This window comes from Lacerta agilis, chromosome 9 (assembly GCF_009819535.1).
Source record: "Lacerta agilis isolate rLacAgi1 chromosome 9, rLacAgi1.pri, whole genome shotgun sequence".
NCBI lineage: Eukaryota > Metazoa > Chordata > Lepidosauria > Squamata > Lacertidae > Lacerta > Lacerta agilis.
This window is the reverse complement of record NC_046320.1, coordinates 11,994,861-12,008,991: the sequence shown is the minus strand read 5'-3', so window position 1 is coordinate 12,008,991 and position 14,131 is coordinate 11,994,861. Positions and strand designations below refer to the sequence as shown.

Genomic DNA, 14,131 nt, shown 5'->3' with positions numbered 1-14,131 from the left:
GCCAGCCACGCCCCCTTTCAAGATGCTCCATTCCACACCCTGTTATTCATTTCTCTCTGGATATTCTCTCTCACTTGTCTGCATTCTTCTCGTCACTGTGGAATGTCGCTGTGATAAAGCAATAAGCAGGATTTCGGAAACGGAGTGCAAAGCAAACCACTCACAAGGCACGGGATGGAAACTTTAATCTGAGACAATCTGCAGGGTGGAGTTGTGGAAAGAACTCTACGTGGAATAAGCAAGACTTAGTGAGCACTTCTGCTTTTGGGGGGTGCCGTAGATACAGGATAGAGGGGGTACTTTTAGACTCTGGACTTGGTGGTTCCACAATGATTATTTTTGCATTACATTGATATAGCACCTTCAGCCCCCCAACACATTTAAGAGGCCATAGTTGCTTAACTGCCCAAGGCCTGGGTGAAGAGGCACCTAAAGACACGTAATGAATACGCAGCCCAGCTGCAGGCGGAAGAGCAGGTGCCTCCGAGTTCTGACACAGGAGCATCACCTCTCAGGAGGGGCCAGGTGGGCCCAGGTCCAGGGGGGAGGGTTGCCACGGTGACAAGGACCCCCCCTCCTTTGTGACATCTCTTGCTTCTCCTTTAAAAGCCACTGACTTGCAGGCAGCCATTGTGGGTTTGTAGTGAGGCGTGGAGAGAGAGAGAGAGGAGTTAGTGGTGGTTGGTGGTGGTTGGTGGCGATTCAGAGAGGAGTTTGGTTTCTTGTCATTTTTTTTCCATTTTCTTATTTTGATTTTTATTTCATTTATTACTTTTATTTTATTTATTTTCATTTTCTTTTTTTCTTTTGTCTTAACACTTTTATTTTATTTTTTATTTTTACATTTTTGTTCTTTATTTTTTATATTTTTGTGCACATCTGTGCATATTTTGTGCATATTTTGTACATTTTTATTTGTACATAGAGTAGTTAGGGTTAAGTGTAGGGTTAGGGCGGGGGTTAGGTGTAGGCTTAGGGCAGGGGTTGCGCTTGGGTTCAGATTTAGGCTCGGGTGGGCATTTAGAAAGTTAGCTACTTTAGACAGGAGGGTGGGATCTTTTCCTGGACGAAATGGGCAGGCTGTAAGTAGCATTCCTTCCCTTTCTCTTCATCTTGGGGTGTGTGTGTGTGTGTGAGTGGTGGGGTCCCCTGCACAGCCTTGGCTCTCTGGAGAGGCCTGGTCTTTACTCAATGAACTGTTGCAAGAGGACTTCCAACTACCACATGGAAGAAGCAGAAAGAAGCCCATTTTAACCACAACACCTTTTAATAAAATGTCACACATATATCACATTTGTGTCACAAACGGGGAGGTTTTTCCGGTGGAAACCAACCTGAGTATCAGGTTTGTCCCTGTCCCTCCCTTGCCCCCCACCTTACACCCATTCAGTAAAGCAAAGGAAAATCTATTTATCTGTTCCTGTTTCACAGCCTAGTTGAATACCCCCTATGGACCTGGCCAAGTCCCCAATCCATGTAGGTTGGATCCACTCTTGTCCTGGAGATGGCCCCCTATCTGGCACTCAGAGACCAGGAGGGCAGTAATGATCACCCAGGCAGAATGCTTCAGGGATGATGGCTGCCCCTAGCCATATCCCAAGTGCCGCCCCTGGTGCTACAGCATCCTTCTGAGCAGAACAGCATTGGAACAGTGTCTATCTGATGTTGGACTGCTTTTATATGAATATTTGAAGGTTTTCCCGCTGCAACAGTAGGCGAGACTACGACCAGATATCTTCTTCCTCTTCCTCTTCCTCCTCCTCTTCTTCTATCACTCGTAGCTGAGTAACATTGACTTCCATGAACAGTGAGTTTTAACCGTGAGTCCGTGAGTGACTGTGGAGGCCAATTCTGGATCCACACGTCCTTCCACAGTGGGGACATAGTTTTCTGGGCGGGAGTTGATCACAGTGAGGGTTTGCCAAGCGTACCTTCCTCTTAGCTCGTTTCTTCCTTGCGTCCTGAGTTGAAGCGTCTTCAAAGCCCAGGACACCTTTGGTAAAGGCTGTTCTCCTATTGGAGCGCTCGCAGGCCAGTGTTTCCCAGCCATTGGTGTTTATACAACATGTTTTTAGATTGGCCTTGAGAGAGTCTTGAAACCTCTTTTGTTGGCCACCAGCATGACGCTTTCCATTTTTAAGTTTGGAATAGAGTAGTTGCTTTGGAAGACGATAATCAAGCATCCGAACCACATGGCCAGTCCAGTGAAGTTGGTGTTGGAGAATCATTGCTTCAACACTGGTGATCTTTGCTTCTTCCAGGACACTGGTATTAGTTTGCCTGCCTTCCCAAGTGATGTGTCACATTTTTCAGAGACACCATTGATGGAATCTTTCAAGGAGTTGGAGACGGCATTTATAAGTGGTTCATGGTTCACAAGCGTACAGCTGGGTTGGTAGTACAAGAGCCTAGACTGAAACACAAAAGACTAGTTTCAATGGACCAAGATCGGTTTTCATGGCTGGTTCTGACTTTCCTCTTTTGCCAGTGAGAATTCCTATTTGTAGAGCAGAGGCCACGGCTGGTCGGCAGTTGCAGTGCCTGTGTGCTTTGTGCTGGGGGCTGTTTCGCGGCATGCATTGGTTGCTATTGGAAAGTTATTTGGATAGTCTGAGCAGATTGGTGGAGCTCTATCCTTATTTACTCTTTGGAATAGAAAAGGGAAAGGACTGTGTCAGGATGTGTTTTGTGGGGACCTTTGCCGAAGTGAAGGTGTCGATTTGGGGTACAGTCGGAGGGGGGTAGGGTGCCTGCTACAGGGGGAAACCCCCCCCCTTTCCATAAATTCCGGTAACAATGTTAATTAATGACCAAAGCTCTCGCCTCTCCCTGTTGATTTCATTTGCTTCATGAAATTTATACACTGCTTGACTGCATGAATGAAGGGGCCAGGCTCTCTGGGTCCTGGCATGGCCGTAGCTCTTGAAGCCAGAGCACTTGGGGCCTCCTTTCTCTCTCTGCCAGCCCTTCATGCTCTGGGCTGCCTCTTTCAGGCTCTGATGATGCCCTTCAGGTCACTGAAGTGCAGAGAGATGGAAGGAATTGGTCACAGTGGGCTGGCAAGGATATACGTATTTCTATTCTGCCAATTCAGTGGTGGTTCCCGGTTTTCTCCAGACGCCCCTCCTCACACACAAACACCCCCTAAGAATTGGGGCTGCCAACATCTGAGCCAGTGTGGGATAGTGATAGACTTGTTATCTGGGGAGCTGGGTTCGCGTCCCCGCTCCTCCACATGCAGCTGCTGGGTGTTCCTCTTTCAGGCTCTAATGATGCCCTTCAGGTCACTGAAGTGCAGACAGATGGAAGGAATTGGTCACAGTGGGCTGGCAAAGATCGATTAGGCTCCACATACGTATTTCTGTTCTGCCAATTCGGCGGTGGTTCCTGGTCTACTCCAGACGCCCCTCCTCACACACAAACACCCCCCAGTAATTGGGGCTGCCAACATCTGAGCCAGTGTGGTGTAGTGGTTAAGAGTGGTAGACTTGTAATCTGGGGAGCTGGGTTCGTGTCCCCGCTCCTCCACATGCAGTTGCTGGGTGCCCTTGGGCTAGTCACACTTCTTGGATGTCTCTCATTATTAAAAATTTATAAAAATTTCCAATTAAAAGCACAAATATTACAAGGTCGAACATTTCATTTCCCTACTCCCTCCTCTCCCACCGGAGGGAGCAATTTACCCTCGCCCCCCTCTCACAGGAGCCATTAAAATCATTTTAAATTCATCCCCATTCAATATTCTAATTATTCTAATTATTGCTTATTCCCGACCCCCCTAATGGGTCAGGTAAACATACATTCAATCCTATTCCATGACTTCCCCAGCCCCCCCCCCATGCTGATTCCATAATCAAATATAATTTACAGTTTTCCTCTCTCATCTTTAAAATCTAGTTTAAATGCCTTTTCTTTCCTTCTAAATAATTCAGTATTTAACATATATACTCTTACCTAATTCAATAACATTTGTCCTCCTTAGCTTCTTTATGCTTCTGTAATTTTTCTAATCACACTTCTCTGAAGTCTCTCAGCCCCACTCACCTCACAGAGTGTTTGTTGTGGGGGAGGAAGGGAAAGGAGAATGTTAGCCGCTTTGAGACTCCTTTGGGTAGTGATAAAGCGGGATATGAAATCCAAACTCTTCTTCTCCTCCTCTCCACTCATCTTTTCTAGGATCAGGTGCTTAAGGCGCCTTTTCAGCTGCTGCCACAAGGTGGCCCCCCAGCAAGGCCCAGAGCAGCCCGTGGCGCCAGGTGAGCAAGTGGCAGGCATGGGCAGGGGGGGGGCAACTAGTCAAAGGATGCAAAGATCCAGATGGCCTCATCCGAGCCAAGGTCCATCGGGCCAGGGGCTGGAAACCCACCCCACCCCCAGCTGCCAACCTGTTTTGTGGGGTCCAATGAAGGAAGCAGGGGGCAGGGCTGTGGGGCATGGCTGGGGGGGGGAGCAGTTGTCAGCGGGAGGGGCACCTTCCCTGGGGTGCCCCATTCTGGGGAAAGGAGGCCAGGATTGGCCCCCAAGTCCTGGGGTGTCCCACCCCTGCAGTAGGACTTGGAATCCAGGAGAAAACTCTTGGAATAGCCTTGCCAGGTACTCACCTCTTCCCACGTCCTTCTTTTTGCAGTTCTGCTGCGGTTCCCCATCCCTTCCGCAGGGGTGAGTATCAAAGAAAACAAGAGCAGGGACTGGATCCCTTAGACCTGCCCCCCCCCCACTGCCTGGGCTCTTTGCCCCCCACTCTGCAGTCTCAGATGCGGAGTAGCCCTCCCCCCACTCAGAACTGACAGCCTGACATTTGCATTTCAGCTGCTGGAGGAGGAACAGCTGAAACTCCTGGGGGTCATCCAGAGCTGCCAGGCAGCTGAGCTCCGAACCCTGAAGTGCTCCAAGCAGGAAACGGCCAAAGCCATTCTGGTGAGTGATGGGTGGTGTGAGGGACCCCTGCGGGGAGGTGGGGGGAAGGAGGGGCTTTAGGGAGGAAGGGCTTCTGCATCTGCGGAGAGGACCACCCTGCCGGCTTAGGGCATGGGGTTGCCATTCCCCTGGAAAGCCAAGCCTGGTGTTTGGGGTCGGAGCTGTCCTTTGGAGGCCCCGGAAAGAGCTGGTTTTCTTCCTCTGTTCTCTTCCAGGACATCTTGCGGCCCTTGGAGCACTCCAGGGTTCGGAGCCCCCTCACCCTGGCCCTTGCCTTGGAGGCCCTCCTCCAGCTAAGGTGAGTGGGGTCTTTGGCATGGGTGGGGTTGTGGGGGGAGAACTCCAGGGGGAGTTCCGGGTGGGAAAGAGCAGGCAGGAGGGAGAAGGGGGCAAGGGAGACTCGGAGGAGGCAGGCAGCGTCAAACCCTCTCCCTTTCATCTCTGCAGTACTATGCACCCCAAGTTCAGCAGCGATATGCTCAGTTTGATCCTCCATAGGACCTTGGAGGCAGTACTGGAGGGCCCAGAAATGGAGGAGGACCGAGAGGTATGTCCTTTGTCTTGAATTCCCTCTTTCTTCTTCTTTTTTTTCACACACTTGCAGACTCTAACCTGCATTCAAACTCTCCTCTCTTTTCCCGCAGAATCTCAAGCAGCACTACAGGCTCCTTTTGGGAAGTCTCCTCATAGCAGCGCCTAATCCTGGCACCCTCCTCCAACTTCTAACTGTAAGTGTCCCGATGGCATCGGGGTGGTTATAGGGTTGCCCCCTCCCCGTCCCTTAGCCAACGGACTGCCCTATTTCTGGGGCACAGAGCCTGTTTGGCCCCCCGTTTGGTCCAAGACCAAAGCTGGCAAACCCTCATGATCCAGAAGTGCCAGGGACTCTGTGGTGGGGGCAGTGGGGGCCACTTTGGCCAGACTGGCCCCTGACTCTGAGGCGCTCTTTCCTCCTGCAGGACCTCCGAGGATACGCCCTGGGGGAAAGCGGCGAGGCTCAGGATTTAGCCGCCAGGAGCATTTCATTGCTGTTGAAAATTGCCCGCAGATACCCGCGCCTTAGAGTACGTACCTCGCTTTCTTCTATTCGTTTCTCTGGTTGCTTCCATCCCTCCAAGAGCACATCGCTGAGTGATGCAGCGGTGTGTGTCCCTGGAGCCAGGATGAGGCCAGAGGGTTTTCCTGCCCCCTTTCCTGCTGCTGCTGCCCTTCCACCTCTGCCCAGGAGGTTGCAGGACCCAGGGAGGTCCTCTGGAACAAGGGATTGGGCCCAAGACAGAGCGAGACCCGGCTTTCCTGGCTTGGCGCTGCTTCTGTGCTCTCTTGCTCCCATCTGACCCCAATATTTCTTTCCTCTGCAGATGACGGTTATTCGGCCGGACCTGGCCTGCTTTCGGCTGAAGCCTGAAGAAGGTAAGCCCCAACACCGTGGAGACAGCCAACTCCCTTGTCCCTTCTTTGCTCAGGTCTTCTTGCTGGGAGTCCTGCAGAAGCTGCTCCCTGCCTGGCAGGTCTTTCCCACCTGGCCTGGGAGGGCCGCGTCTGGACTGACTCCAGCTACATTTCCAACCTGGGACTGAAGGATGGGTATAAATGTGGAGGCCTGTGGGAAAATCTAATTCTCCTTCTCCTTCTCTTCCATCCAGACGACATCTTCATTGAAGAAATATAGAAAGAACTATATTGGAAGAATCATATTGGAGAACTGCATTGCAAAATTTGAATAAATGTACATTTTGGATCAGAGCTGTGGTTTGGTTTGCGTATTGTTTCTAAAAGAGCAGCTTTGATAGATTTGCCTTTACCCGGGGACTGAAACAAATTTCTCCTGCTTCCCTAGGTAAAATGCTGCAAATATTCCGCTCCAGTGCCCCTTTATATCTCATTGAATGCGATAAGTGGGAAGGACAACTGCGCTCCAAGAGATCAGGCGGGGGCCCAGAGGAAGGCCGCACAACAGAAGAGACCACAGAAGAGAAGATATTACTTCTTAAAATATATTTTTTGGAAATAAACTTTTTTCTGTTTTTTAAAAAAGGTTTCCCCGGATTCTTTGAAAAATATCTGGTTACCTTATCTTAATCTCCTCACCACCACCTCTGGTTATTATTATTATTATTATTATTATTATTATTATTATACAGGCTGTATAATCTGTATATATTGTAGCTTGTAGAAATAAAGAAGAACTGTTTCAAGTTAACATAGCCACAGCATTTATTAGAGCTCTGAAGTTAGTAAGGTGCTCATAACACACAGTTGTGAGTCCAGTTATCCGGATTGAGCTGAAGGTGTTCCAGTCTTCTCGCCTAGCCCAGTCGGGGCACAAGACGTGGATAGATCCTGGCTTAAATCCACATTACAGTGGTACCTCGTGTTAAGTACTTAATCCATTCCGGAGGTCCATTCGTAACAGGAAACCGCTCGTAACATGAGGCGCACTTTCTCTAATGGGGCCGCCCGCTGCTGCCGCGCTGCCGGAGCGCGACTTCCGCTCGCATCCCGGCGCAAAGGTCGCAACAAGGGGCATCTACTTCCGGGTTAGCGGAGCACATAACCCGCAGCATTCGTAAGGGGGACGGTACATAACACGAGGGAGCACTGTAGTAGGAAGTTGAAAAGTGTCCCTGGATTCATTGGGGGAAAAAATCCGGTAACCTTAATATGACCTGTCATTTGGCATATGACCTGTCATTGTAGGGTGGCAGTGGGACAGAAATTCTACCTTTTGTGATTGCCCTTTTTAGCCATGATTTTTTTTAAAAAAAGACTCTAGGGCAGGCACCCCCAACCTTCGGCCCTCCAGATGTTTTGGCCTACAACTCCCATGATCCCTAGCTAACAGGACCAGCAGTCAGGGGTGATGGGAATTGCAGTCCCAAAACATCTGGAGGGCCGAAGGTTGGGGATGCCTGCTCTAGGGGATGCCCAGATGTGGCTAAGTAAGAGAAAGGGGTTTGCAGATTTCACAACCCATTTCTCCTTACTTGATCGCTGCGGCCTGTTCACTCTCACAACATTATGTCCTTGCTGGCTGCTCTGCTTCCAGTATTCCCCACACTTTCTTTGTTCATTTTTGGGGATTTATGCCCTTATACCCCACGGATGATTCAACGCCCAGCCAAGCATAGCCCTGTCATTGTAACAACCAACTACAGCACCTGCTTTCAAAACTCTTGGCGTTGCTGTTTGTAGCTAAGTTTTCAGCTAATCTCCATTGTTGTGGCTGAGCCACAAACCCTTTCTATCACGATTGAGTCCCAGGTTCTGTGGCTGTGTCCAAGCTTTTCCATTCTCATTAAATAAATACCATTTCCTTAAATATACTTGTTGTGGTACCCAGGCTCAATGAGATGCCAATACAGATCACCTTCTCGCTGAATTGAAGGCTCTTTGTGTATTTTCCTTATTTTTAATCTGATTGGGGGTTGCGTAATTGATTGTAGATGATGGAAACAACCCTTGTGACAACGTTTGGCAATTTGAAAATGGAGCTGGGAAGCTTCAAAGGCCTTGCCATCGTATTTGACACAAAGGTAGGGCAACAAGAGTTACTGCTTACAAATACCAAACACTCAGCCTAAGTGCTTCTTGCACGGCCTGCCAGCTGACAGGACAGCTGCAGACACATTCTGCTACATCAGAAGTCATCAGCAGAAATGTCCCTAGATTTCTGCTAATGTACAGAATAAAATTGGCAGAATAAAACTGGCAGAATAAAAATGACGTTTTGATTTATTCTTTATTTCATAAAATAAATATATATATTTATTTATCCAGCTCTGCCTTCTGCAATCCCTTCCTCAGAAGTTTACAGCAAACAAAACAAAAACATTTTTACGGAGTTTGAGAAACATGTATTCCAACTTTACCCCTCTGATATTTTGCTTAGCCGTGGTTTGGCTTAGTGTTTACGTACTCCCAAGGAGTAGGCTCTATGGGGAACTGGCTTCAGGCACCCAGCCTGTTGGCACAGAGGTGGTTCCAGGGTAGCGTGTGTTAAGCACAGCACTTCAGGGGGTGTTACGGTGAAATATTAGATACAGTGGTGCCTCGCAAGACGAAATTAATTCGTTCCACAAGTCTTTTCGTCTTGCGGAAATTTCGTCTTGCGAAGCACGGTTTCCCATAGGAATGCATTGAAACTTAATTAATGCGTTCCTATGGGAAAAAACCAGTCGGGGCCGGGTGTCGGGAAAGCGAGCGGGGAGAGCGGTTACTTACAGTACTGTAGTGAGCGGCGGTGGCGGGAGGAAGCCGGGTGTGGGGAGGGCGATGGGGAGCACGGGGAAGGCAAGCAGGAGGAAGCCGGGTGTCAGGTGTGCGATGGGGCAGCGCGCGGAGGGCGAGCAGGAGGAAGCCGCGTGTAGGGAGTTTGATCGGGGAGCGCGGGGAGGGCGATCGTTAGTGAGCGGCAAGCAGGGAGGGCCAGCGCAAGCGGGAGGGTTCTTCTTACAGTGGTACCGCGCAAGACGAATGCCTCGTCTTGCGAAGCACGACCATAGAGAAATTCGTCTTGCGGGTCAACCAAAAAAATCGCAAAACCCTTTCGTCTTGCGAGTTTTTCGTTGTGCGAGGCATTCGTCTTGCGGGGTACCACTGTATTAAAACTAATATTAGATATTGTTGATTGTGGGAAATTAACTGACGCGATGAACAGGATGATGTGAAGGGAAGGCCACCATGAGGCATTCTCGGGGGCTCCTTTTATTGAAAACTCACAGCTAGGTTAAACATTAACATACAGAGAGAACTCCAAAGACCAAATAAGGAAAGGTGTGCCTTCTAATAACAAATATGGAAGTTGCTCCTTTGGCTACACCCATATGACATCTTCATTGTGTACGTGCTCTCCTCTCACTTACTCACCCCCTCCCGCTGAACACCTCATGATCCCCCAGTACTTTTCCAGCTATTCCTTTGTTCTCCTGCTCTGCCTAAACATGTGTTTCCCAACTTGGTGCCCACAATGCCCACAGAGCCATATGGCGTGCCAATTGAGGGCTCTGTAGCTTGGTTAATTAAGTGTGGTATGCCAACACTTATATTAATTATTCTATCTTAATATAAAGGCGTGGCATGCCAGCGCCTGGCTAAACTATAATTCCCACAAGGGGGTGCCACAACAACACTGCAGAGCATGAGAAGCGTTGGGGGGGGGCACCAAATGTTAGCGTCAAACAGGGCGCCACTGAAATTTGAGAGCCCAAAGTCTGGTTGGCACACCAACTCTGTGTTACAAAGACGTCGGCGAATGAGACACGAAGGCTGGCAACATCAACCCCACTGTGCGGGAATCCCTGGAGGACAACGGCAGCACCTGGAGACAATCAGTCAGGTTGGGCAACCATAGCAGTGAGCAAAGGAAGGAATGACCGCTGGGAGGAGTGCGGAGAGAAGAAATGCCATGGTGCACCTGCAGCGGCACAACCAAACACCTTCGTCTAACTCAGCTGCAACAAAACATGTCTCTCCCATATCGGTCTCTACAGCCACAGCAGGCGCTGCAACTGTCCAGTCGTTTGACTTCAACCCCGAAGGCACACTTCTCTGCTGTCTCCCTAGGCCTAGACTGACGAATGCCAAATCGGGTCCTCCCTCAAAGAGGGCACGTGTTGCGGTGCAACCCGGCAACCAAACCCTGTGTTGTGGGTGGGAACGTTTGGATAGCCACAACACCCTATTGGTAGGTCCCTCGATGCTGGGTGTAATCAGACCAATGGGATGCTAGCCAAACGGATTGAGGGACTTACAATAAGCCCATGCATGTGCCCCTGAGCTTCCTCTTTGGGCCAGTGCATTGGAACACCAGCCCACCTCTCCCTATATTGAGGGCTTGCGCTTGACCTTGCTATGCCATCGTGTGTCGTCTGTCGTTGGGACAGTGGCACGGCAGGAATTTTCCCCACTTGGCTGATTGGCTGTTGCCATTTGGGTTTCGCCTGCTGCGTAGCAGATCGTCACAACTTGTAAGGTTGCGGACAGGCTCTGGTTGAGGTGATAGGGATGGGAGAATGCTCTCACCGTCCCTATGCGAAGGGTATTCCATTGAAGAAACCCAGGGACTCAATGGTTTGGTCAACCCTGCTCACATCGTTATGCCTTCATTAGAGCTAGGTTTAATGTTTTTCCATCGAACGTGCTGAGTCATAGATTTACTAAGGGCCAAGTTTCTCCTATGTTTGCCTGTGAAAACAAATCAACTGAATCTCTACAGCATGTAATGTTCAATTGCCCTATGTACAGATCGATACGTGCCAGTATATTAAATCCGATAATTCAGTCCATTGCTGATAAGCCAGTTGACCTACGTCTTGCTTGGGTTCTCCAAGATGTGGACCCTTATATAACTCTACAGGTTGCTAGATTCCTAACAGCCGTCATCTCGCACAAGAGACAAAATGGGATGTCAGCCGATTACTGATAATTAGATATGTTTTTCAAAAATAGAATTAGACATTGGTTTTAGTTTTGGGTGCCTAAATTTTAACTTTAATTCTTTTTATATATGTTTTATCAAAGTGATAATATTGGTCCCTGTGAGTTGTGTTATTATATCCGCGGCCTGTATTGGGTTATCGTTTTATTTGATTTTATCTGATTTTTGATTGACTGCTTGTTTTGTATTGTATGATTGTATTGTATGATGGGCGCAAATGCCGAATAAACATCTATCTTGGTCAACCCTGCAAGGGGTTGTGCCCATGCCTGAGTCCAGGGCACTAGCCTGACCCCGGCTTTCCGCTATTCCAGGTGTTCACCCTTGGCTGACCTATGCTGGTGCCCTGGGTCAGTGCTACCTGCAACGGTGCGGGGAGCTAGTCAAACCAGAGCCTATGCAACCACTCACTTGCTGTAATCAATAAAGTTGTGGCCTAAATTCTGCCAAAAACCAAAGCAAAATTTTGAGTCTTGTCTGAATTTATTTAAGGGGGAGGTTAAAGGTCTAAAGACGCAACCAAAATTCCACATGAATCCATGTATTCTGTTTGTTGCTTCAGGACATTTAAAAGAGCAAATATGTTTCTTGAGGCTTAAATATCGACTTTACATGCCACTTTTCAATAAACAGGTATGTTAAAAAGTTAATAAAGTTCTAAAAATAGTAACCCTACTGTCAATGAGTTGTGTTTAATTTTTCTGGAAAGAAATATGTGGTGGGAGGCATAGTTCAGTCACTTTCTGCATCAGATATGGGGAATCTTTGGTCTTCCAGATGCCACTCAACTGCAGTTCCCATCATCCCTGGCCACACTTTCCAGGGTTGATGGGAGTTGTAGTTCAGCAACATGCTTTCTAATTATGACTATGGCCTCCACATCCACAGCCAAAACAACGAATGGAACATGATGCGCTCATTACTGTACATTTTTAAATTTCTGCTTTTAAAGTTGGATTTGATGTTCATTATATATTTATTTAAATTTGCACCCCACCTTTCCACCAAATCAAGGACTGCAATATAAATCTGATTGCATTTTAATTAAGAAGTTGCTATACCCTTTAAAATTACAACTGTATAAAGATATCATGCCCAGTGCTTGTGAAAGCAGCTTCGTGGAAATTAGCCTAAGGTCTGTTTTTGCAACCAACCTGGCAAGGAAAGAAGACAAGTACTGTAAAGAGAGAAAAGACAACATTGTTATCTCCTGGTCTTGTGACACAGGAGCACACAGGCTTAGCAAATGCAATAATGATCATTGTACTTCAAACGGCTGCAGGGTTTTTTTTCCACGGCTACTTTTTCAACTTCAGGTATGATATCACAAATTGTCCTCGCCAAAATTCGTGTTTCTGCAAAACTATTAAAGTGACAGGAATGTTATCCTTTACATGCACTGGAACCAGGTAGGGTGACAAATTCTCTATGGAAGAGGAAGCACTATTTGAACTGTGGCCTGGTGACCGATGAGAAATCGGGTTCTACCATGAGTAAGAGCACGTGTTGCGATCAGGACCTGGCAAGACACATCCCTTCCTGTGGGGGTGGGGCCGGTAGCCAGCCTTAGCAGCTATAGGGCAGAGAGGAGTTACTGGGCAAAAGTAAATGTTGCAACTTGTGATGGACAGCTTAGCGTCCTATTTATTCCTCTGCACACAGGGTGATCCTTCTCTTGGCTTTGGCTTCTGATCACCCATCCCGCCCCCCCCTCTTTTCTTAGGCCTCTGTGTTTGACCTTGCAACTGCCTGTCATGGGGTCGTCTGCTTTGGGGCAGAGGCCCAGTAGGAATTTGTCCATCTGGCTGATTGGCTGTTGCCATTTGGTTTTGCTTACTGCAGTAGCAACTTGTCACAACTTGTAAGGTTGGCGGTTAGGCATTGGTTCCTGTGTGGATTGCTGGTTTGGGCGGTGCCCATCCAGAATCATGATGATGCTGGGAATTCCGTTAAAGGAATCCGGCGACTCTTATGCTTTGTCCGAAGCCCCCGGTAGGGGTTAGGGCCGTGGCCGAGTCCCCGGGACCATGGGGAGAGGGAAGTGTTGTTTCCCCCCGCTCCTTAACTCTCCTCAGCGGCATTCTCCCAATCACTGGTTTTAGGCCAGCCTCTGTCCCGGTAGGACAGTAGTCTGAACCAATGCCTACGCAACCACTCACCGAATTTGTATTTAAATAAAGTTGTGGCCTAAATTATTGCCAAAAACCCAAACAAAAATTATGTCTCCTGTGTCAAGTCATTGGGGGGGGGGGTGGCTTGAGGTCCTCGATACGCAACCACAGGGCTTGGAAAAAGAGCCTTTACACCAGAGGTTGGCAAGGTTTACCTCGCCTGGGCCGGTTCACTCCAGTGGAGATCCCTCCGTGGACCGGATCGCGCCCGCGCCCCCCAATTTCCAGCATCAGCGTCTGCGCAGATGCAATTCCAGCGTTGCGGAAGCGAGTCCATGCGCCGTGCCGGTTTAGCGCAGCACGTGGGGACTCGCCGAGCGGGCGGCTTGGTTCGGGGGCGGTTAAACAACCCCCGTGGGGCGCTTGTGGCCCATGGGCCTTAGGTTGCCGACCCCTGCTTTACACTAGATCAGTGTGTGACAGTGTAGGGCCAGAGTAAGGCTGCCGTGTTTATTTGTGAGACTGCCCCGTGATTTTTACACCAAAACGCGAAGGGAAAGGGGACCTTCCCAAACTTCCCACCCCTCGTTCTTCTGCCTTTCTTCCCAACTTGATCTACTTTTGGTGTCAGACTTAAGCTGAGACAAAAGTGCTTGAGTAAGAA

At 48.8% G+C, this 14,131-nt stretch overlaps 1 protein-coding gene across 1 annotated transcript; it reads left to right on the top strand.

The window, feature by feature from the left end:
* The first annotated feature begins 442 nt into the window (after positions 1-442).
* Positions 443-6,589, top strand: LOC117053180. Its single transcript, XM_033160740.1, has 10 exons — positions 443-525; positions 4,177-4,256; positions 4,628-4,659; positions 4,810-4,917; positions 5,133-5,215; positions 5,365-5,464; positions 5,562-5,645; positions 5,877-5,981; positions 6,279-6,330; positions 6,564-6,589. The coding sequence occupies exons 1-10, from the start codon at positions 443-445 to the stop codon at positions 6,587-6,589; spliced, it is 753 nt and encodes a 250-aa protein (XP_033016631.1).
* Positions 6,590-14,131: the final 7,542 nt, after the last annotated feature.

Coding starts and splice junctions, on each gene's coding strand:
- LOC117053180 (XM_033160740.1), top strand. CDS start 443: ATGAATACGCAGCCCAGCTGCAGGCGGAAGAGCAGGTGCCTCCGAGTT. Junction 526..4,176: donor CACCTCTCAGGAGGGGCCAG/GTGGGCCCAGGT, acceptor CATCTTTTCTAG/GATCAGGTGCTTAAGGCGCC. Junction 6,331..6,563: donor TCGGCTGAAGCCTGAAGAAG/GTAAGCCCCAAC, acceptor TCTTCCATCCAG/ACGACATCTTCATTGAAGAA.